The 25,288-nt window shown below is 41.0% G+C and overlaps 1 protein-coding gene across 17 annotated transcripts in view; it reads right to left on the bottom strand.

The window, feature by feature from the left end:
* FUT10 (fucosyltransferase 10) overlaps nt 1–25,288 on the bottom strand; it is a 293,328-nt gene that overhangs the window by 187,568 nt on the left and 80,472 nt on the right. For 13 of the 17 annotated variants that reach the window (XR_003794123.1, XR_003794124.1, XR_003794122.1 and 10 more), the window contains one exon: nt 3,957–4,114. The exons of 3 other annotated variants lie outside the window; for them this stretch is intronic. Coding sequence is in view for 7 of the 14 variants with exons in the window: in XM_029226185.1 (XP_029082018.1) it covers nt 3,957–4,114 (158 nt within the window). In the remaining 7 variants the exon portion in view is untranslated. Of the gene's footprint in view, nt 1–3,719; nt 4,115–25,288 lie in introns of those variants that run through there. One more of the 17 variants, XM_029226183.1, reaches the window with a different exon arrangement.

The raw sequence follows: 25,288 nt of genomic DNA, 5'->3' as shown, positions 1-25,288 counted from the left end.
CTTTACACTGGATTCCCCTAAGGAACTGTTGTCTTTAGCAGGAATTACGTGCTATTAATAATTCTTAATGCACAATATTACAATGGGTATTTCAAATTTCAAGTTCAGGTCTGGACTGTGCTTAGATCCTTGAGGTGTTCCACTGATACTGAGCCATTCTCCTATGTGTGATACACAGTGTTTGACCCTGAAAGAACCATGCTCATTTTTGCCTTTGTCTTTATTTCTGAGAAGTGCATAGAACACTGTATGCATTCAATCTGTTACTAATAATGATAATGACCTCAACTGATATTTTAGTTGCTAGAATCCAGTCCTTAAGAGCAACAAAGAAGCCAGTCAGCATTCAGATTCTGAAACATTATATGTGCTACGTGACCAAAGGTCAAAGTTGCCTCCATTTTCAGGTGAAGAGGTAAAGACTATTAACTAACATTAGTAATCATTTTCTTCAGTATTCTGAAAAGGTTTCTGCCCACCTCGTCATACTGCTTTGAAAATCAGTCTTTGAGAAAATCCAAGTAAAGCGTACTGAAGCACTAAACAGAAAGCTGCACTGCAGGAAGTCCTTCACAGCCATGAGCCGTTCCACACAACAGCCTGTGAGGTAGGACACTTGCTGAGTCATATTTCAAAAATGGAGTCATTGAGGTAAAGAGAAAGGTGTCTTATGATGGGGTCAACACAGCTAAAATACACGGAGGGCCTTCCATGGAACTCCAAAAGCAGAGCTCCCGTTTTGCAGATAAGAATCACTCCATGACAGCAATTATCACAGATGAGAGGGCATTATCTTATTAATGAAAACCCTACTGCAAAAGACACATATGTTAAGCAAAAAATAATAATAAAGTCTCAAATTTATGGATACTCAAAGAGTTCCAAAGAATCCTTGGTTTATTTTCTTGAAATACACCTCATTTTTATTTTTAAATTTTTTACAATTTTATTTTATTTTATTTATTTTTGGCTGCCTTGGGTCTTTGTTGCTGTGCACGGGCTTCCTCTAGTTGCGGCGAGCAGGGGCTACTCTTCATTGCAGTGAGCGGGCTTCTCATTGCGGTGGCTTCTCTTGTTGCAGAGCACGGGCTCTAGGCACATGGGCTTCAGTAGTTGTGGCATGCAGGCACAGTAGTTGTGGTTCGTGGGCTCTAGAGCACAGGCTCAGTAGTTGTGGCCCAAGGGCTTAGTTGCTCCACAGCATGTGGGACCTTCCCGGACCAGGGCTCGAACCCGTGTCCCCTGCATTGGCAAGCGGATTCTTAATCACTGTGCCACCAGGGAAGGCCTTATACCTCATTTTTAATCCCATGAAATTCCCTCTCCTTTATCCTCTTCCTCCACAAAATTTTTATACCACATTAAATGAGCAATGATTTTATTTCACTAAATTTGCTCAGGGCTACATACTGCATACAGGTTTAGGGTGAATTTGATCGATGGACTCGTGAAGAAGAACCAAGCAGAACCAAAAAAACACATGAAATGTTGGGGTTTAAGACCTACATGCAGGGAATTCCCTGGTGGCGCAGTGGTTAAGAATCCGCCTTCCAATGCAGGGGACGTGGGTTCGAGCCCTGGTCCAGGAAGATCCCACATGCTGCAGAGCAACTGAGCCCATGCGCCACAACTACTGAGCCTTCATGCCACAACTACTGAAGCCCGTGCTCCACAACAAGGGAAGCCACCGCAATGAGAAGCCCACACACCACAATGAAGAGTAGCCCCTGCTCGCCACAACTAGAGAAAGCCCACACGCAGCAATGAAGACCCAACGCAGCCAAAAATAAATAAATTAATTAAATAAGTTTTAAAAAAAAAAAGACCTACATGTAGCACATAAGAACTGGGGGGTATCTGCTTAAGGCATTTGTGAAGGAGAACTGAGTCTACTCGATAATGTCTCATCAGAGGCACAAATCATATCCTGGGCTTTTTTTAAGAGTGGGGGAAAAAAGAAAGAGAAGAAAAGAAACAAACAAATGGGTTTCCCTGGTGGCGCAGTGGTTGAGAGTCCGCCTGCCGATGCAGGGGACACGGGTTCGTGTCCCGGTCCGGGAAGATCCCACATGCCGCAGAGCGACTAGGCCTGTAAGCCATGGCCACTGAGCCTGCACGTCCAGAGCCTGTGCTCCGCAACGGGAGAGGCCACAACAGTGAGAGGCCCGCGTATCGCAAAACAAAAAGAAACAAACAAATAAACCCATTTAAAATACAACTTAAAATCTGGCCTTTCCAATCCTTTCCGTTTTGATACTATCAGATAAAAGAGCAGAGAGATAAATAAATTCCTTTCCATCCCCAACACTACCCAATAAGTATGCTTCCTCCTTTAAAGAAGAGTGTGCTTCCCTTGAAAAACACAGTGGCTCTAACCTAGTTTGTTACTGTCCTAGTAAAAACACATACAAAATGAAGCTTCTTAAATTTTGATAAATAAAGAATGTTACCCAGAAAAGAACTTCCAAGACCAGCCCAATCACTTCTTTTTAGGTACAAAAACGAAGGCCCAGGAAGGTTAAGAGATTTGTTCAAAATCATAGTTAGTTAATGGCAGAGCTGGGATGGAGAAGAACCCAGTCAGAGGGGAGAAACAATGTGACCCCTCTTGCTGCTAAAAGAATGTACTGGTTTCAGCCCTTATTTCTCTGGCACAGCCAGAAAGACAGCTACGTAAGGAAGAGATCACCCTTGGCAGGAACAGAAAGGCACTGGCCTGCGATTACAAAGGCAGCTGGTGCCGAGAGGGTGCTTTCCTCAGTTTTCCCCTGATGCCACATCAGGGACATGAGCACCCAGGACTCATCCTGTCCCCTGGAGCTTACGTCTTTCCACAATAAAGAATATCAAAGCCGTCACAAATTGGGTGGCAGCAGGCTTTAGTGTGATCTAGAAGCCACCCCACGCTCACAAGGAAAGAGAACGAGAGACAGTGTTTTCTCCTTGTCTTCCGAGAAGCTCCAGTAGAAGCTCCAGGTAAGACAGCTGAAACTGCTCTGTGACGGGATCAGAAATGACAGGGAATGCTCCCAAACTGGCAGGGCTGCCCACCACTGCAGGCTGCGCGTCACCCTAAGACAAGACAAATCCGCTTCCACACCACTGGAGTTCCCCAGGGCACTCACCTTCATGCTCACAGCGATCAAAACGCACAGGCTGTCCAGCCTGAACCACAGGACTCTGTACTATTCTGCTCAGTGGAATAAGGGAACATAGGGAACTACTCACCACTCAAAACACACAAGGAAGAGGCACGTCTTCCCAAGACGTTCGCTCCAGGGAGGAACGGGGGAGGACGCAGGGCAAGGTGGTAATAAGAAAGGCGGGAGAGGTGGCTGAAAGAGGCAGCTGAAGAGGCAGAGACGTGCCATGTTCTTTAGATTTGGGGACACAGCGGATCAACCCCACACAGCCTTCACTACTCACTCACATCCCTGGAAACCAACAGATGGCATCCCTCATTGCCAAGTTCTAACGCATTTCATGTTCCTGCTCAGCGTCGGGACACTGGGCTTGCCAAATACCAACAAATACAGCCAGTGAGGTGAGTGTAAGAATCCACAGCTACACCCTCTGCCTTCCTTGCAAGGACTCTTTCCTTGCAGCAAGGAAAACACTCATTCTACAGTAGGTGAATTTCCACACAAGGCGGCAGGGATGCAGGTCCAGACATGTACACTGAAGGTGACCAGTGTTCATAAGAAATATTTCTTTTTTACTATGAAAAACAGAGAAGTGACCCCTAGGGGTAACTCATATCTATTATTCAATAGAGCTCACTATGAGTACTGCACCCATTAATTCTCATCCTAGTGGGTTGTCCACAGAGCAGCTATTATATTCAGATATCAAGGCAACCTAGAAAATAGAACTCTGACACTTTTTGATATTAGTCCTTGAATACTAGGGCCCAAAACTCTTGAGTTGAAAAGTTTTGATTCCTATCAACCAGCCACCTTAGTGCTTGGGCTTCTTTCTTGGATTGTTGGAAGCTTGGTATCCACATCTCTCGCAAAGAGCTCCGACGTGGGGCGAGGGGTGAGAAAGCAAACGCTGTAGGCTCTGGACAGCTCAGGTGGGTAATGTCTGCCTTCCATCGTTTGAGTGGTAAGCCCTGCATTGAGAGAAGGGGCGGGGGGGGGGTAGAATTAAAAACATAAGATAAGTTAACACAAGTCTCATGTTCCCTGAAGCAAGTACCTTCACTCCATAGAGTCCACAAAGTTACACGCTGAACAGTTGAAGGAGAAAGAATCTAACATTGAGAGTATTCTGTGCACTAGATACTTTGCTAGGCGTGTTACATAGCTTGTCTCATTCAGTCCTTCAATCCATTCAACATAAACAGTCTCGTGCCAAAGTACATTCTTATGGAATTTTATTTATTTATTTTTAATATTTATTTATTTATTTGGCTGCGCCGGTTCTTAGTTGCAGCATACGGGCTCTTAGTTGCGGCATGTGGGATCTAGTTCCCTGACTAGGGATCAAACCCAGGCCCCCTGCATTGAGAACGAGGAGTCTTGGCCGCTGGGCCACCAGGGAAGTCCCATTTATGGAATTTTAGAACACAGGGAAAAAGGAAGAGATTCTACAACATTCCTAAGAGGAAAAGATCAATTCTGAGGGCCAGAAGTTAGGATGGTTTTGGATTTCTGGACAGGAACACTGGAAGTTAAAAAGCAGTGGTGAAATTCATTGATGAATATTAACATTAGTTAGTACAACTTTAAGGAGAAGAAGGGTATTTGCATAGCCTCAAAATACCTCCCCCCCAGATATTTATTAATTATTGTGGTGGTTTTAACATATGTCCACAAATTATTTTATATTCCTCCCTCAAGGAGGTGAAGCTTAATTCTCCTCCCTTTGAGGGTGGGCTGGACTTAATGACTCGCTTAGTGGAAAGAGAAAATTAGCAACTTCACAGAGGAAAAATCTAGCAGACACCACCTTAACCAAGTGATCAAAGTTAGCATCACCAGTAACATGTCATGTTTATATCATTTATCCTCTGAAATGATACGATGAGAAGACCTTTTTCACCTCTGTGGTATTATTCTCCCAAATCCAAAACCCAAGTCTTAACATGAGAAAACATCAGAGAAACCCTACGGAGGGACATTCTACAAAGTATTGACCAGTCCTCTTCAAAAATGTCAAAGTTATTAAAAATAAGGAAAGACTGCACAACTGTCACAGACTTAAAGAGTCTAAGGCGACATGAGGAGTGATTACAGTCTGGTATCCTGGATCTGATCCTGGAATAGACCAAGGATATGAGTGGAAAAGCTGGTGAAATAGGACTGAAGTCTGTAGTTCAGTTCCTAGTAGTATTAACAGTCAATATTAGTTTCTCAGTGTTGACAAATGTGCCATGGTTATGTAAAATGTTAACATTAGAGGAAGCCAGGTGAAGAGAATTCAGGAACTTTGTACTATCTTTGTAACTCTTCTGTCAATCTAAAATCATTTCAAAATTTAAAGTTTTTTTTTAAGCCAATAACAAAATGCCTTCAAAATTCTGAGAAAAACTGATGACCACTGTAATAGTTTACATTCAGCTAAACTATAGCTTAAATATTAAAATAAAATGAAGACATTTCAGGCAACCCCCATACACCAGGAAGGTATATGAGGATACAATCAACCCACAAAAGAGGGAAAGCTAAGAAAAAAGGAAGAAAACATACAGGAAACAGAAGTGTCAACACAACAGAAAAAGACAAGGAGATTCCCAAAATGCTGGGGAAGGGAGATCTCAGGCTGATGTTCTACACAGTGTAGAGGGCAGCCAGACGTATTGATGTACGTCAGAAGGCTCCGGGAGAGATTTACTCAGCAAGATGAAATGAACTGGATGCCTGGTATAGCTGAATGTCTTCAAAGGAGATTTAAACAAACAACAAGGATTGAATTAGTGATTAAAATTTTAAAATAAACAAGTAAGAAATAAGACAAGTATTAACTAGAAGGAAACCAAAAGCTGTACAAAGGGAAACAAATCATAATATACTACATTGCTCGTATCTATAATCAGAGAAACACTGAATAAAAAATTAGTGTATAAGAGCATGTTATTTAGAAACATTGAGTAATAACCAAAATAATTAGCTAACTATGGTGATTAGTGGCTGCTTCTAGGGAAGGAGAAAAGGGAAAAGAAATAGAAGACTTTTTTTTAAAACTAACTTTGCAGAACTATTTGATACTTTAACCTATGCACATGTACATCTTTTTCAAAAAAAATTTTTTTTCTAATGTGAAGATAGTAGGGTTTCGGGGGTGGAGTCAAGATTGCGGACTAGGAGGATGCGGAATTCACATCCTCGCACAACCAGGGCACCTACCAGGCACCAGTAGGCGACCACGGACACCTAAGGGGACGGGAGGAACCCCCAGTGACCGGGTAGTACGTGGAATGTTGGGGGGAATGAGGGGGGAGGAGAAGTGGAGGCGGGACGGGACTGGAGCCCCTGAGGGGTGGCTGGGGGAGGGGAAGGGATCTGACACTGAAGGGGTAAATTGGGGGACCATTGGGAGGGCAGAGGATCAGAAGGGAGCATGGACAGGTCTCCCCCGCCCACTTGGGCCCCCGGGAGCCTGCTGAGATCCTGGGCCTGATCTTCTGCCCACTGAGGCCTCCTCCAGCCGCATGGGTCCTGAGGGAGTGGGAGGGAGGGAAGGGGGAGCAAAAGTAAAGGCCAGACCTCAGGGACCTGGCACCCCTGGGGGCGGCTGGGGGAGGGGAGGAGTTCCTACACCCAGCGGGATCCACCCACAGTTAGGGGTCCAGTGGGGACAGGGGAGACGCTGGCGGAGGCCCCTGAGGTGTGGCGTGGAGGAACAGAAGGAAACGTGGCCAGCGCTTTCCCTGTCCACGTAGGCACCGGGGAGCCTCTTGGGCTACCGGGCCTAATCCTCTGCCCGCAGAGCCTTCCTGCTGCCTGCAGAGCCCAAGCCCCACCACTACCCCCCCACCCAGGGCCTTAACTCCAAACTCCGGAACTCCACACTTCCGAGGTCCCGCTTTGGATCTGCTGCGTCTCCCCTTCTGCACAGGTCCTAGGCAGGGGCCCCACCCTATGCTTGAATGTTGCCACGCCCAGGCTCAAATGTCACCACCCCAGACTAGGTCCCGCCCCTACCTAACTTCCACCCCTGCCTAAACTCCACCCCCCATAGCCAAGGCTTTTTTTTTCTTTTTTCCTCTTTTAGATTAGGGTTCTGTTTTACCTTGCTGTTGATTCATTTATATTTTTATGTTTTCTAATAAATCTTTTATTTTTCTAATTTTATTCTATTCTTTATACTTTGTTATTGTTCTGCTCCTTTTGGCTTGTTTCCCCCCCCCCTTTTTTTTCTTTTTTCTGTTGTGGTTTTGTTTTACCTTGTTGCAGTTGTTTAAATTATACTCTTATTATTCCTAATATATTTTTTATCTTTTAAATTTTATTTTGTTTTTTATTCTTTGTAAATTATACTGCTTTTGACTGTGCCATGCAGCTTGCAAGATCTTGGTTCCCATGCTGGAGGTCGGGCCCGAGCTCCTGTGGTAGGAGCTCTGAGTCCAAACCACTGGACTAACAGAGAACCTCAGACCCCAGGGAATATTAATCAGAGTGAGGCCTCCCAGAGGTGCTCATATCAGCACCAAGACCTGGCTCTATCCAACTGCCTGCAAACTCCAGTGCTGGACGTCTCAGGCCAAACAACCAGCAAGACAGGAATACAGCCCCACCCATAGAAAAAAAAATATATATATATATACAACAAAAAAATAAGTTACAGATGAGGAAGCAAGGTAAAAACCTAAAAGACCAAATAAATGAAGACGAAATAGGCCACCTACCTGAAAAAGAAATCAGAGTAATGATAGTAAAGATGATCCAAAATCTCAGAAACAGAATGGAGAAAATACAAGAAACATTTCACAAGGATCTAGAAGAACTAAAGAGCAAACAAACAGTGATGAACAACACAATAACTGAAATTAAAAACACTCTAGAGGAATCAATAACAGGATAAATGAGGCAGAAGAACGGATAAGTGAGCTGGAAGATAAAAAGGTGGAAATAACTGCCAAGGAGCAGAGTAAAGAAAAAAGAATGAAAAGAATTGAAGACAGTCTCAGAGACCTCTGGGTCAATAGTAAACGCACCAACATTTGAATTATAGGGGTCCCAGAAGAAGAAGAGAAAAAGAAAGTGTCTGAGAAAATATTTGAAGAGATTACAGTTGAAAACGTCCTTAACATGGGAAAGGAAATAGTCACACAAGTCCAGGAAGCACAGAGAGTTCCATACAGGATAAACCCTAGGAAAAACACGCCAAGACACATATTAATCAAACTAACAAAAATTAAATTCAAAGAAAACATATTAAAAGCAGCAAGGGAAAAACAAAACATAACATACAAAGGAATCCCCGTAAGGTTAACAGCTGATCTTTTAGCAGAAACTCTGCAAGCCAGAAGGGAGTGGCAGGACATATTTAAAGTGATGAAAGGGAAAAACCCACCACCAAGATTACTCTACTCAACAAGGATCTCGTTCAGATTCGATGGAGAAATCTAAAGCTTTACAGACAAGCCAAACCTACAAGAATTCAGCACCACAAAACCAGCTTTACAACAAATGCTAAAGGAACTTCTCTAAGTGGGAAACACAAAAGAAAAGACAGACAAAAACAAACCTAAGTCAATTAAGAAAATGGTAATAGAAACATACATATCAATAACCACCTTGAATGTAAAATGGATTAAATGCTCCAGCCAAAAGACAAAGACTGGTTGAATGGAAACAAAAATGAGACCGTTATATATGCTGTCTACAAGAAACCGGCTTCAGACCTAGGGACACATACAGACTGAAAGTGAGGAGATGGAAAAAGATATTCCATGCAAATGGAAATCACAAGAAAGCTGGAGTAGCAATACTCGTTTCAGATAAAATAGACTTTAAAATAAAGAATGTTACAAGAGATAAGGAAGGACATTACATAATGATCAAGGGATCAATCCAAGAAGAAAACATAACAATTGTAAATATTTATGCACCCAAAATAGGACCACCTCAATACATAAGGGAAATGCTAACAGCCATAATAGGAGAAATCAACAGTAACACAATAATAGTGGGGGACTTTAACACCTCATTTACACCAATGGACAGATCATCCAGACAGAAAATTAATAAGGAAACACAAGCTTCAAATGACACAACAGACCAGATAGATTTAACTGATATTTATAGGACATTCCATCTGAAAACAGCAGATTATGCTTTCTTCTCAAGTGCACATGGAACATTATCCAGAATAGATCACATCTTGGGTCACAAATCAAGCCTTGGAAAATTTAAGAAAATTGAAATCATATCAAGCATCTTTTCCAACCACAAAGCTATGAGATTGGGCTTCCCTGGTGGCACAGTGGTTGAGAGTCCGCCTGCCGATGCAGGGGATGCGGGTTCGTGCCCCAGTCTGGGAAGATCCCACATGCCATGAAGCGGCTAGGCCTGTGAGCTACGGCTGTTGAGCCTGCGTGTCCGGAGCCTGTGCTCCACAATGGGAGAGGCCACAACAGCGAGAGGCTCACGTACTGCAAAAAAAAAAAAAAAAAAAAAAAAAAAAGCTATGAGATTAGAAATCAATCACAGGAAAAAAACAGGAAAAAACACAAATATATGGAAGCTAAACAGTGCACTGCTAAATAACCAAGAGATCACTGAAGAAATCAAAGAGGAAATAAAAGAATACCTAGAAACAAATGACAATGAAAACATGATGAACCAAAACCTATGGGAAGCAGCAAAAGCAGTTTCAAGAAGGAAGTTCATAGCAATTCAAGCTCACCTCAAGGAACCAGAAAAAATTCAAATAAACAATCTAACCTTACACCTAAAGCAACTAGAAAAAGAAGAACAAAGAAAACCCGAAGTTAGTAGAAAGAAAGAAATCACAGAGATTAGAGCAGAAATAAATGAAAAAGAAACAAATAAAACAATAGCAAAGATCAATAAAAATAAAAGCTGGTTCTTTGAGACGATAAACAAAATTGATAAAACTTTACCAGACTCATCAAGAAAAAAAGGGAGAGGACTCAAATCAATACAATTAAAATGAAAAAGGAGAGATTACAACTGACACTGCAGAAATACAAAAGATCATGAGACTACTACAAGAAACTCTATGCCAATAAAATGGACAACCTGGAAGAAATAGACAAATTCTTGGAAAAGTACAACCTTCCAAGATGGAAACAGGAAGAATTAGAAAATATAAACAGACCAATCACATGTAATGAAATTGAAACCATAATTAAAAATCTTCCAACAAACAAAAGTCCAGGACCAGGTGGCTTCACAGGCAAATTCTATCAAACATTTAAAGAAGAGTTAATACCTATCCTTCTCAAACTCTTCCAAAAAACTGCAGAGTAAGGAAAACTCCAAAACTCATGCTACAAGGTCCCCATCACCCTGATACCAAAACCAGAAGAAGATATCACAAAAAAAGAAAATTATAGACCAATATCACTGATGAACATAGATGCAAAAATCCTGAACAAAATACTAGCAAACAGAATCCGACAATGCATTAAAAGGATCATACACCAAGATCAAGTGGGATTTATCCCAGGGATGCAAGGATTCTTCAATATATACAAAACAATCAATGTGATACACCATATTAACAAATTAAAGAATAAAAACCAGGGCTTCCCTGGTGGCACAGTGGTTGAGAGTCCGCCTGCCGATGCAGGGGACATGGGTTCATGCCCCGGTCCGGGAAGATCCCACATGCCGTGCAGCGGCTGGGCCCATGAGCCATGGCCGCTGAGCCTGCGTGTCCGGAGCCTGTGCTCTGCAACGGGAGAGGCCACAACAGTGAGAGGCCCACGTACCGCAAAAGAAAAAAAAAAAAAAAAGAATAAAAACCATATTATCATCTAAATAGATGCAGAAAAAGCTTTTGACACAATTCAACACCCATTTATGATAAAAACTCTCCAGAAAATGGGCATAGAGGGAACCCACCTCAACATAATAAAAACCATATACGACAAACCCACAGCAAACATCATTCTTGATGGTGAAAAACTGAAAGCATTTCCTCTAAGATCAGGAACAAGACAAGGATGTCCACTCACGCCATTATTATTCAACATAGTACTGGAAGTCCTAGCCACAGCAATCAGAGAAGAAAAAGAAATAAAAGGAATACAAATTGGACAAGAAGAAGTAAAACTGTCACTGTTTGCCAATGACATGATACTAAACATATAAAATCCTAAAGATGCCACCATAAAACTACTAGAACTAATCAGTGAATTTGGTAAGGTTGCAGGATACAAAATTAATGCACAGAAATCTCTTGCATTCCTATACACTAACAACGAAAGATCAGAAAGGGAAATTAAGGAAACAATCCCATTTACCGTCACAACAAAAAGAATAAAATACCTAGGAATAAACCTACCTAAGTAGGCAAAAGACCTGTACTCAGAAAATTATAAAACACTGATAAAGAAATCAAAGATAACATAAGCAGATGGAGAGATATACCATGTTCTTGGATTGGAAGAATCAATATTGTGAAAATGACTATACTACCCAAAGCAATCTACAGGTTCAATTCAATCCCTATCAAATTACCAATGGCATTTTTCACAGAACTAGAACCAGAAATTTTACAATTTGTATGAGAACACAAAAGACCCTGAACAGCCAAAGCAATCTTAAGAAAGAAAAACGGAGCTGGAGAAATCAGGCTCCCTGACTTCACACTATACTACAAAGCTACAGTAATCAAGACAATATGGTACTGGCACAAAAACAGAAATATAGATCAATGGAACAGGATAGAAAGCCCAGAGATAAACCCATGCACATATGGTCACATTACCTTTGACAAAGGAGGCAAGATGGAGAAAAGACAGCCTCTTCAGTAAGTGGTACTGGGGAAAATGGACAGCTACATGTAAAAGAATGCAATTAGAACACACCCTAATACCATATACAAAAATAAACTCAAAATGGATTAAAGACCTAAATGTAAGGCCAGACACTATAAAACTCTTAGAGGAAAACATAGGAAGAACACTCTATGACATAAATCACAGCAAGATCCTTTTTGACCCACCTCCTAGAGAAATGGAAACAAAAACAAAAATAAACAAATGGGACCTAATGAAACTTAAAAGCTTCTGCACAGCATAGGAAACCATAAACAAGATGAAAAGACAACCCTCAGGATGGGAGAAAATATTTGCAAATAAAGCAACTGACAAAGGATTAATCTCCAAAATATACAAGCAGCTCATGCAGCTCAATATCACAAAAACAAACAACCCAATCCAAAAATGGGCAGAAGACCTAAACAGACATTTCTCTAAAGAAGACATACAGATGGCCAACAAATACATGAAAAGACGCTTAACATCACTGATCATTAGAGAAATGCAAATCAAAACTACAATGAGGTATCACCTCACACCAGTCAGAATGGCCATTATCAAAAAATCTAGAAACAATAAATGCTAGAAAGGGTGTGGTGAAAAGGGAACCCTCCTGCACTGTTGGTGGGAATGTAAATTGATACAGCCGCTGTGGAAAACAGTATGGAGGTTCTTTAAAAAACTAAAACTAGAACTACCATACGACCCAGCAATCCCACTACCAGGCATATACCCTGAGAAAACCATAATTCAAAAAGAGTCATGTACCACAATGTTCACTGCAGTACTATTTACAATAGCCAGGACATGGAAGCAACCTAAGTGTCCATCGACAGATGAATGGATAAAGAAGATGCAGCACATATATATATACAATGGAATATTACTCAGCCATAAAAAGGAATGAAATTGAGTTATTTGTAGTGAGGTGGATGGACCTAGAGTCTGTGATACAGAGTGAAGTAACTCAGAAAGAGAAAAACGAATACCATATGCTAACGCATATATATGGAATTTTAAAAAGCGGTACTGATGAACCAAGTGGCAGGGCAGGAATAAAGACGCATATGTAGAGAATGGACTTGAGAGCACAGAGGGGAAGGGTTAAGCTGGGATGAAGGGCTTCCCTGGTAGTGCAGTGGTTAAGAATCTGCCTGCCAATGCAGGGGACACAGGTTCGAGCCCTGGCCTGGGAAGATCCCACATGCCACAGAGCAACTAAGCCCATGCACCACAACTACTGAGCTTGAGCTCTAGAGCCCGCAAGCCACAACTACTGAGCCCACGTGCCACAACTACTGAAGCCTGCACGCCTAGAGCCTGTGCTCCACAACAAGAGAAGCCACGACAATGAGAAGCCCGCACACTGCAACGAAGAGTAGCCCCTGCTCACCGCAACTAGAGAAAGCCTGCACACAGCAACGAAGACCCAACACAGCCAAAAATAAAGAAAGAAATAAATTTATTTTTTAAAAAAGCTGGGGTGAAGTGAGAGAGTAGCATTGACATATATACACTACCAAGTGTAAAATGGATGGCTAGTGGGAAGCTGCTGCATGGCACAGTGAGATCTGCTCAGTGCTTTGTGACGACCTAGAGGGATGGGATAGGGAGGGTGGGAGGGAGGCGCAAGTGAGAGGGTATATGGGGATATATGTATACATATAGCTGATTCACTTTGTTGTACAACAGAAACTAACACAACATTGTAAAGCATTTATGCTCCAATAAAGATGTGAAAAAAAAAGATAGTAGGGTTTATAATGTGTCAGGTTTGTAATGATTAGACTCTTCATACATACTAAATTTAGAAAGCAGAGCAGAAAAACCAATCTGAAATAGAACAATGTAGGTGCCTACCTGCGGTTGGATAAGCATATTCTCTTTCCTTAAAACTCCAATAGGAAACATATGAGAAGACACTAAAGGTGTTTAGCCTGAAAAAGAGATGACTTTGAGTGAACGTAAAGCTTGTTTTGAAACATCTGTAGGGACTATAGGGGACTTCCCTGGTGGTCCAATGGTTAAGAATCCACCTTCCAATGCAGGGGACGCAGGTTCTATCTCTGGTCAGGGAACGAAGATCCCACGTGCTGCAGGGCAGCTAAGCTGGCACACGGCAACTACGGAGCACGCAGGTCACAACTGGAGAGCCCACACACCACAGCAGTGGATCCCACATGCCACAATGAAGATCCCACGTGCCACCTTGAGTTACACACCGATTCCTTGACCAAATCACTGAAGCCAGGAGGAGACAGGTACCTGCCTCCTGACCAATTGTGGTGACCAGGAAAGTAAGGCCACACATAATGACACCTCCCTTTCTAATTACATGTCTAGAAGAGTAAGGCAGAAGCAGAATCCGAGGAGAAGGGGCAGTTCTGTCCCAGAAGACAGGAAGAGTGCTAGGCAGATAAAATAAACGTTCCTACATACACAAGTGAGAATCCGAGTTAGCTGGGAGAACATTTTAAAATTAAACAGCGAATCTTGCTATCTTTCCACATGTGGTAAATTGAGAGGTGAACATGTGTCTTCTGAAAGAGCTTTCTGGGAGTTTATGATAGGTATCCTAACCCCGGAGAAGCCACTCTTATATAATGGTGTGTTACTTGTGTAACAAGTGTGTGTGTAACTAGGCACCACAGGCCCAAGGGTAATAATAGGGAAATAAATAAAAGCATAGATCCACCAAATCAAACTTTAAATAAATAAGTTAATGTGAAAAAAAAAGATCCCACGTGCTGCAACTAAGACCCGATGCAGCCAAAAAAATTTTTTTAATAAATAAATATATTTTTTAAAATGTGTGGGTGTACATGTTCCTGTAAATAAATAAATAAATAAAAATAAAGGGACTATAGGTGGAATAGTGAACTAACTTGTTTGGTAGAGCATGAAGGGTAGAGTTGCCTAAATCCTCCCTTCTCTTGAGCACTACTGACAGATGGTCATAGAGTTTGGCTTCCAAGAGCCTGAAACTAGAGTAAGGATTCTTTACCAAGACAAAATTGTGCACAGAAAACCAGAACACAAACCCAAATAGCAAACCATTAGGAAATGCTAAGATTTACAATCTGGGAAGTCTAAACACCAACTGAAAGTTCAAAGGATCAGAAGCAGGCTCAAAATTGGGGTTACTATATCCAGAGTCCATGGTTGGGTGGAGACTGTATTTGGAGCAAGACCACAATCAAATAAGGAGGACCCCAAGCAATTCTGGAAAGGCCATTGCTCACCTTTATTGACTGATGGGTACAGACGCAAGGCTGTATCTCACTGAACTAGAGTCAGAAGCAGGTAGCTAAGAATGAACTATAGAAGGGGAAGTCTGGGTTCAATATAAAGACAAATATAACTGTCAAAACTAACAAAAGATAAAATTTGCTACCCTAAAAAATAATGAAGTTGCCAGCACTGGGAATGTTCCAACATAAATTAGTGGATGACTTGTCCATGATACTTGAATCATCAGTCAGCTGGAAGCTGTACCGACCACATAACTTCAGTGGCCTTCCCAGCCCTGACCTTGCATAGCTTTCTACGTGAGAGTCAGTAGTAATACTCTCTTTCCTTGCCTGCCCACTCAAAGTTCTCCCAACAGAATAGGATAAAGTTCCATCTGAGGTGACGTCATAGAGAAAAGAAGCTTGTGAAATGGACTCTTTTAACTCTAGTGTTCTTCCAGAAATATTTCACAGTGTGACCTGAAGGAAGTGTGTCTGAGGAAATGGTTATGACATGTTTAGAAGTGACTAGCTTTCAGCATCCTAAATTGCCTTTCCAGAGGAGGTCCTGGGCAGAAAAACAAGCTGTCCCTAAAGTACAATGAATAAATATTTTGCCTCCAAGGAGAATATGGCTATTTTAACAATAAGGAAAAAGTCAGGTAATCTACAAATTCATAACTTTCCTTGAGTTCATCAGGGAACCGAGATCACAACAACCAAATAAACTAAATCCCAAAGAGTGATATGCCCCTCCAAGGAAAGATGGATACAGGTTCTATTTCACCTTTGGCGAAACACAGGAGAATGAGGTGGCTACCACACAGGTAACAAGAAATCAACTAAAATTTTAACAAATCCTTAAAGGTATGGGCTACCATGTCAGTTTGGAATAGCTGGGAGTTTGCACCAAAAAAGAGCTCAAACTCACTCAAAAGCTCTTTTCCATGGACCTCCATCAGATGCCCAGGAAGAAGACTGGGGCCAGGGCAGGACCCTGGAAACAGGTCCCCTCCTTGGCCCAGTGCAGGGAGGGAGACATTCAGGAAGCCCCTTCCATCTACCCAGATTCTTCCCTCACAAAGAGAAAAAGCCTTAAGACACTGAGGAAGCAGGAGCAAGGGGAAAATCTACCCTTCCCCCATGCAAAATTCATCTGTCTCATGGTTTGAGGGAGGCTGGAAACTACTTTAGGCCTAGGATCCTACCGTGATACCAAAGGTCTCCTACCCCTGAGAGGGACACAAAATTCTTTCCCATCCAAACCAACCCCAGATAAAAGGCAAGGTTTGGCTGCCATATGGAGAGACAAGAACAATGAGAAAGCTTCACTCCTGAGGTCCAGGAATGCAAAGCCTGTCTAAGCCTGAGGCTGTCAAGATAACAAAGAACACACCCTGCCCACACCATGAGCCTACCACTAAGTAGCAGGCAACAGCCGATGGAGGCGCAAGAGCATGGAGACCTCCTCTGGGACTCAGCAATGCAGGAACTGCCAAGAGCTGAGGGTAGGGGAGAAATGCTGAGAAAAACTATTTAGTCCCAGGTCCCACTGAAAGCAGAGGTAATTATTATAATTATCAATAATAATATTTAATTATTATTATAAATACTGGAATAATTTGAAGTTGTGGAGCACTAAAGGTAACAGTAGCAACACAAACCCAAATTTAGCTCAATTCCTGACTAGACCGACTCAATCCCACATACACTAACAGCCTGACAGAAAAAGAGGCATGCCCATTTCTGAGAATAAATGTTATTTCCCTCAGTCTCTGTACTTCCGTACATCACGTCCAGCAATCAATCAAAAATCATGAGACTGGGCTTCCCTGGTGGTACACTGGTTGAGAGTCCGCCTGCCGATGCAGGGGACACGGGTTTGTGCTCCGGTCCGGGAAGATCCCACATGCTGCGGAGCGGCTGGGCCCGTGAGCCATGGCCGCTGAGCCTGCACGTCCAGAGCCTGTGCTCCGCAACGGGAGAGGCCACAGCAGTGAGAGGCCCGCATACCGAAAAAAAAAAAATCATGAGACATATTAAACAACAACAACACTGTCAAGAAAAAGCAAGCAACAGAACCAGACTCAAGGATGACTCAGGTGTTGGAACAATCAGGCAGGAATTTTAAAATAACTACCATTAATATGTCAAAGAATACAGTGGAAAAGGTAGACAACTGGCATGAATATAAGGGGAATTTCAGCAGAGAGATGTAATATAAATAAGAGTCAAATGGAAATGGTAGGATTCAGCAGCTTAAGAGATACTGAATTAGGTGATCTCTGAGCTACTTTTAACCCTAACATTCTATGATTCTAAGACCACCACTTCAATAAAGTAAGAGAAGAAAAATCAAAATAATGAAATGGATGGTTTACATGGAGAAAACATGAGGCAACTGGTAATCGCACACTTGGAATTGTTCCCTCACATCTTCAATTTAAAATACTTTTAAAAATGAGAAATTACTATACACACCTTTGGTTAGAAAGTAAATTCTATTAACCTAAAGACAGACTGTCTCCTTTGTTTATTTTATTTTTTTAATAGATCTTTATTGAAGTATAATTGCTTCACAATACTGTGTTAGTTTCTTTTGCACAACAAAGCGAATTAGCCATATGCATACACATGTCCCCGTATCCCCTCCCACTTGAGCCTCCCTCCCACCCTCCCTATCCCACCCGATAGGTCATGGCAAAGCACCGAGCTGATCTCCCTGTGCTATGCTGCTGCTTCTCACCAATTACTTTACATTCTGTAGTGTATATATGTCGATGCCACTCTCACTTTGCTCCAGCTTCGCCCTCCCACCCCATGTCCTCAAGTCCATTTTCCATGTCTACCTCTTTATCCCTGCCATGCAACTAGGTTCATCAGTACCAATTTTTTTTTTAAGATTACATATATGCGTTAGCATACGGTATTTGTTTTTCTCTTTCTGACTTATTTCACTCTGTATAACAGACTCTAGGTCCATCCACCTCACGACAAATAACTCAATTTCATTTCTTTTTATGGCTGAATAATATTCCATTGTATATATGTGCCACATCTTCTTTATCCATTCATCTGTCGATGGACACTTAGGTTGCTTCCATGTCCTGGCTATTGTAAATAGAGCTGCAATGAACATTGTGGTACATGACTCTTTTTGAATTATGGTTTTCTCAGGGTACATGCCCAGTAGTGGGATTGCTGGGTCATATCGTAGTTCTATTTTTAGTTTTTTAAGCAACCTCCATACTGTTCTCCATAGTGGCTGTATCAATTTACATTCGCACCAACAGTGCAGGAGGGTGCCCTCTTCACCACACCCTTTCCAGCATTTATTGTTTCTAGATTTTTTTGATAATGGCCATTCTGACTGGCAAAAGGTGATACCTCACTGTAGTTTTGATTTGCATTTCTCTAATAATTAGTGATGTTGAGCACCTTTTCATGTGCCTCTTGGCCATCTGTATGTCTTCCTTGGTGAAATGTTTATTTAGGTCTTCTGCCCATTTTTTAACTGGATTGTTTGTTTTTTTGATATTGAGCTCTATGAGCTTTTTGTATATTTTGGAGATTAATCCTGTGTCAGTTGCTTCGTTTGCAAATATATTCTCCCATTCTGAGGGTTGTCTTTTTGTCTTGTTTATGGTTTCCTTTGCTGTGCAAAAGCTTTTAAGTTTAATTAAGTCCCATTTGTTTATTTTTGTTTTTATTTCCATTACTCAAGGAGGGGGGTCAAAAAAGATTTTCCTGTGGTTTATGTCAAAGAGTGTTTTTCCTATGTTTTCCTCTAAGAGTTTTATAGTGTTCAGAACTTGAGTCTTTAATCCATTTGGAGTTTATTTTTGTGTATGGTGTTAGGTAGTATTCTAATTTCATTCTTTTACATGTAGCTGTCCAGTTTTCCCAGCACCACTTATTGAAGAGGCTTGTCTTTTCTCCATTGTATGTTATTGCCTCCTTTGTCGTAAATTAGGTGCCCATATGTGCGTGGGTTTAACTCTGGGCATTCTATTCTGTACCATTGATCTATATTTCTGTTTTTGTGTCAGTACCATACTGTCTTGATTACTGTAACTTTGTGGTACAGTTTGAAGTCGGGGAGCCTGATTCCTCCAAATCCGTTTTTCTTTCTCAAGATTACTTTGGCTATTCGGGGTCTTGTGTGTTTCCATACAAATTGTAAAATGTTTTGTTCTAATTCTATGAAGAATGCCATTGGTAGTTTGATAGGGATTGCACTGAATCTGTAGATAGCTTTGGGTACTATAGTCATTTTCACAATATTGATTCTTCCAATCCAAGAACATGGTATATCTCTCCATCTGTTTATGTCATCTTTGATTTCTTTCATCAATGTTTTATAGTTTTCTGAGTACAAGTCTATTGCCTCCTTAGACAGGATTATTCCTAGGTATTTTATTCTTTTTGTTGCAATGGTAAATGGGAGTGTTTCCTTAATTTCTCTTTCTGATTTTTCATTGTTGGTGTATAGGAATGCCAGAGATTTCTGTGCATTAATTCTGTATCCTGCAAACTTACCAAATTCACTGATTAGTTCTAGTAGTTTTCTGGTGGCATCTTTCGGATTCTCTACGTATAGTATCATGTCATCAGCAAACAGTGACAGTTTTACTTCTTCTTTTCCTATTTGTATTCCTTTTATTTCTTTTTCTTCTCTGTTTTCTGTGGCTAGGACTTCCAAAACTATGTTTAATAAGAGTGGCGAGAGTGGACATCTTTGTCTTGTTCCTGATCTTAGAGGAAATGCTTTCAGTTTTTCACCACTGAGTATGATGCTTGCGGTGGATTTGTCATATACGGCCTTTATTATGTTGAGGTAGGTTCCCTCTATGCCTATTTTCTGGAGAGTTTTTATCATAAATGGGTGTTGAATTTTGTCAAAAGCTTTTTCTGCATTTACTGAGAGGATCATATGTTTTTTATCCTTAATTTGTTAATACGGTGTATCATATTGATTGATTTGTGTATACTGAAGAATCCCTGCAACACTGGGATAAACCCCACTTGATCATTTTGTATGATCCTTTTAATGTGCTGTTGGATTCTGTTTGCTAGTATTTTGTTCAGGACTTTTGCATCTATGTTCATCAGTGATATTGGTCTATAATTTTCTTCTTTTGTGATATCTTTGTCTGGTTTGGGTATCAGGGTGATGGTGGCTTCGTAGAATGAATTTGGGAGTGTTTCTCCCTCTGCAATTTTTTGGAAGAGTTTGAGATTGATTGGTGTTAGCTCTTCTCTAAATGTTTGATAGAATTCACCTGTGAAGCTATCTGGTCCTGGACACTTGTTTGTTGCAAGAGTTTTCATTACAGTTCCAATGTCATTACTTGTGATAGGTCTGTTTATATTTTCTAATTCGTCCTGGTTCAGTCTTGGAAAATTGTACCTTTCCAAGACTTTGTCCATTTCTTTGTGGTTTTCCATTTTATTGGCATATAGTTGTTTGTAGTAGTCTCTTATAACCCTCTGTATTTCTGCAGTGTCAGTTGTGATTTTTTTTCATTTCTAATTTTATTGATTTGCATCCTCTCCCTTTTTTTCTTGATGAGTCTGGCTAAGGGTTTGTCAATTTTGTTTATCTTCTCTAAGAACCAGCTTTTATTTTTATTGATCTTTGCTATTGTTTTCTTCATTTCTATTTCATTTATTTCTGCTCTGATCTTTATGATTTCTTTCATTCTACTGACTTTGGGTTTTCTTTGTTCTTCTTTCTCTAATTGTTTTAAGTGTAGGGTTTGATTGTTTATTTGAGGTTTTTCTTGTTTCTTGAGGTGAGACTGTATTGCTATAAACTGCCCTCTTAGAACTGCTTTTGCTGTGTCCCATAGGTTTTGGGTCATCATGTTTTCATTATCATTTGTTTCTAAGTATTTTTTTACTTCTTCTTTGATTTCTTCAGTGATCTCTTAGTTATTTAGTAGTGCACTGTTTAGCCTCCATGTATTTGTGTTTTTTACAGTTTTTTTCCTGTAATTGATTTCCAAGCTCATAGCATTGTGGTCAGAAAAGATGCTTGATATGATTTCAATTTTATTAAATTTTCTGAGGCTTGATTTGTGACCCAAGATGTGATCTATCCTGGAGAATGTTCCATGTGCACTTGAGAAGAAAGTGTATTCTGCCACTTTTAGGTGGAATGTTCTATAAATATCGATTAGATCTATCTGCTCTATTGTGTCACTTAAAGCTTTTGTTTCCTTATTTATTTTCTGTTTGGATGATCTGTCCATTGGTGTAAGTGGGGTGTTAAAGTCCCCTACTATTATTGTGTTACTGTTGATTTCTCCGTTTATGGTTGTTAGCATGTATTGAGGTGCTCCTATGTTGTGTGCATAAACATTTATAATTGTTATAGCTTCTTCTTGGATTGATCCTTTGATCATTATGTAGTGCCCCTCCTTATCTCTTGTAAGAGTCTTTATTTTAAAGTCTATTTTATCTGATATGAGTATTGCTACTCCAGCTTTCTTGTGATTTCCATTTGCATGGAATATCTTTTTCCATCCCTTCATTTTCAGTCTGTATGTGTCCCTAGGTCTGAAGTGGGTCTCTTGTAGACAGCATATATGTGGGTCTTGTTTTTGTATCCATTCAGCCAGTCTGTGTCTTTTTGTTGGGGCATTTAATCCATCTACATTCAAGGTGATTATCGATATGCATGTTCCTATTACCATTTTCTTAATTGTTTTGGGTTTGTTTTTGTGGGTCTTTTTTTTCTCTTGTGTTTCCCACTTAGAGAAGTTCCTTTAGCATTTGTTGTAAAGCTGGTTTTGTGGTGCTGAATTCTCTTAGCTTTTGCTTGTCTGAAAAGCTTTTGACTTCTCCAACGAATCTGAATGAGATCCTTGCTGGGTAAAGTAATCTTGGTTGTAGGTTTTTCTCTTTCATTACTTTAAATATGTCCTGCCACTTCCTTCTGGCCTGCAGAGTTTCTGCTGAAAAATCAGCTGTTAACCTTATGGGGGTTCCTTTGTATGTTATTTTTTGTTTTTCCCTTGTTGTTATCAATATTTTTTCTTTGAATTTAACTTTTGTTAGTTTGATTAATATGTGTGTTGGTGTGTTTTTCCTTGGGTTTATCCTGTATGGGACTCTCTGCTCTTCCTGGACTTGGGTGATTATTTCCTTTCTCATGTTAGGGAAGTTTTCAACTATAATCTCTTCAAATATTTCCTCAGATCTCTCTTTTTCTCTTCTTCTTCTGGGACCCCTATAATTCGAACGTTGGTGAGTTTATTGTTGTCCCAGAGGTCTCTGAGACTGTCTTCAATTCTTTTCATTCTTTTTTCTTTTTTCTGCTCCTTGGCAGTTATTTCCACCATTTTGTCTTCCAGCTCACTTATCTGTTCTTCCTCAGTTATTCTGTTATTGATTCCTTCTAGTGTATTTTTCATTTCAGTTATTGTGTTGTTCATCTCTGTTTGTTTGTTCTTTAGTTCTTCTAGATCATTGTTAAACATTTTTTGAATTTTCTCAATCCGTGCCTCCATTCTATTTCCGAGATTCCGGATCTTCTTTACTATCATTACTCTGAATTCTTTTTCAGGTAGATTGCCTATTTCCTCTTCATTTATTTGGTCTTGTAGGTTTTTACCTTGCTCCTTCATCTGTGACATTTTTTTTTGTCATCTAATTCTTTTTTCTTTTATTTTAATGAGTGGGACTGTGTTCCTGTCTTACTGGTTGTTTGGCCTGAGGCTTCCAACACTGGAGTTTGTAGGTTATTAGGTAGAGCTGGGTCTTGGCGCTGAGATGAGGAACTCCATGAGACTTCACTGTGATGAATATTCCCTGGGGTCTGAGGTTCTCTGTTAGTCCAGTGGTTTGGACTCGGAGCTCCCACTGCAGGAGCTTAGGCCCGACCCCCGGCTCGTGAACCAAGGTCCCGCAAGCCATCTGGGCAGCAAAATGATAAATAAATAAATAAATAAAGTAACAAAGTAAAAAATAAAATTAGACTAGGAAACTTACAGATATGTTAGGAAGAATATAAAAATAAACATATAGATGAATCAACAACCGGAAGGTACATCAGTACCACAATAGTAAAAAAGAGGAGGAGAGAAAAGAAAAAAACAAAAAAACGGGGGGAGAAAAGCCTTGGCTGTGGAGGGCAGGGCATAAGCAAGGGTGAGGTTTGGGTGGTGGGCGGGGCCTATGCTCAGGACCCACAGGGCTGGAAAAGGCCCTGGGGGCTGTGGGAGGTGGGGCTTAGGCTCAAGAAACAGAAGGGGCCCAGGTGTGTTCCCCACCCCTGGTCTCAGAGGGCGGGGGACCTCACCTGGGAGCCCAGCAAGCTTCCTTGGCTAAAGTGGGTGGGGCAATCGCCCTCCTATCCTCTCCCGCTCCTCCCAGATGTCTCCTCCCGCCTGCCTCTCCTGATCTCCCTGGCCTCCCTCCTATGCCCCCAGGACCCATGAGGACTGGATGAGGCTTTGGAGGGTGGGTGCCAGCTTGGGAGCTCAGCAGGCTCCCCAGCGCAAGTGGGCCAGGCGATTGCCCTCCGCTCCTCTCTCGCTCTTCCCGGAGAGTCCCTCCTGCCTGCCTCTCCTGATCTCCCCAGCCTCAAGGGCACTGATCCTGTCTGGCCTCCACTTCTCCTACCCCCTCAATCCCCCTGTGTCCTACCAGTTCATTTTGGGGTTCCTCCCCATCTCCCTGGGCATCAGAGTCTCCCACCAGCAGCCAGCAGGCCCCCTAGTTGTGAGGAGACGTTAACTCTCCGTCTTCCCACACCACCATTTATGCTTTGTATATTTTAAATACAAATAGGAGGGCTTCCCTGGTGGCACAGTGGTTGAGAGTCCGCCTGCCGATATAGGGGACATGGGTTCGTGCCCCAGTCTGGGAAGATCCCACATGCCATGGAGCGGCTAGGCCCGTGAGCCATGACCGCTGAGCCTGCGCGTCCGGAGCCTGTGCTCCGCAACGGGAGAGGCCACAACAGTGACAGGCCCGTGTACCACAAAAAAAAAAAAAAAAAAAAAAAATACAAATAGGAAATCTCTAAATTGTCTTGCCTTTTAGAAGCATGGCATACTGCATAATTCCTTTTTCTTAGAAATCCTCTCCATTTTCATACCTTATTTATAATTCTAACTTCAAAAGATCATCCAAGCTACTTAGAACATCATATTTAATCTTTAAGAAGAAAAATTTTGACCTGAGGTATGCCTATTGGATGACTTTTTTTTTTTTTTTTGCGGTACGCGAGCCTCTCACTGCTGTGGCCTCTCTCTGTCAGTGGTCAGAAAGGTAAATTAAATGTGGGGGCAGATATGATGGGCCCGTCATAAATCCCATCATAGCGTATGCCTAGTCAGTGTAGTAGAGGAAAAAGGAAGAAGTAAAAGACAGATTGAGGGGGACAGGGGAAGAGTAAAATTGTCTTTATTTGTAAATGACATGATCGTTTACATAGAAAAGTCCTAGGAATTCAAAAAAAAAAAAAAAAAAAGATACCAGAACTAATCAGTGAGTTTAACAAGGTTGCAGTATACGAGGTCAAACATACAAAATCAATTTTATTTCTATATATTAGCAACAAACAATTGGAAAATAAAGGTTTTTTTAAAAAAAATACCACTTACTGTGGTATCCAAAAATGTGAACTTCTTAGGGATAAATTTGTCCAAAGAGTTATAAAACTTGTACACCAGAAACTACAAAATACTGTTTAAAGAAATTAAAGAAGACCTAAATAAATGAACAGATATATCATGCTTATTGATTAAATGTCTCTATATTGTTGTCAATTCTCCCCAAATTGACATATAGATTCAACAAAATCCCAATGAAAATCCCATCAAGGATTTCTGTAGAAACTGACAAAATGAATCTAAAATTTATGTGGAAAAGCAAAAGACCGAAAATAGTTAAAATAATTTTGAAAAAGAACAAAGTTGGAAGATTAACACTACCTCATTTCAAGACTTATTATAAAGCAACAGTACTCAAATATAGATATATTCTGATCAGCACAGAAACTGACCCATGCATATATGGCCAATTGATTTTTTAAAAAGATGCCAAGGTAATTCAATCAGGAAAGAATAATCTTTCCAGAAAATGAGGC

This window comes from Monodon monoceros, unplaced genomic scaffold (assembly GCF_005190385.1).
Source record: "Monodon monoceros isolate NGI ecotype Baffin Bay Population unplaced genomic scaffold, NGI_Narwhal_1 Super_Scaffold_17, whole genome shotgun sequence".
Taxonomy (NCBI): domain Eukaryota; kingdom Metazoa; phylum Chordata; class Mammalia; order Artiodactyla; family Monodontidae; genus Monodon; species Monodon monoceros.
The sequence above is the reverse complement of the archived record's forward strand: the minus strand, read 5'-3'. Positions and strand labels throughout refer to the sequence as shown.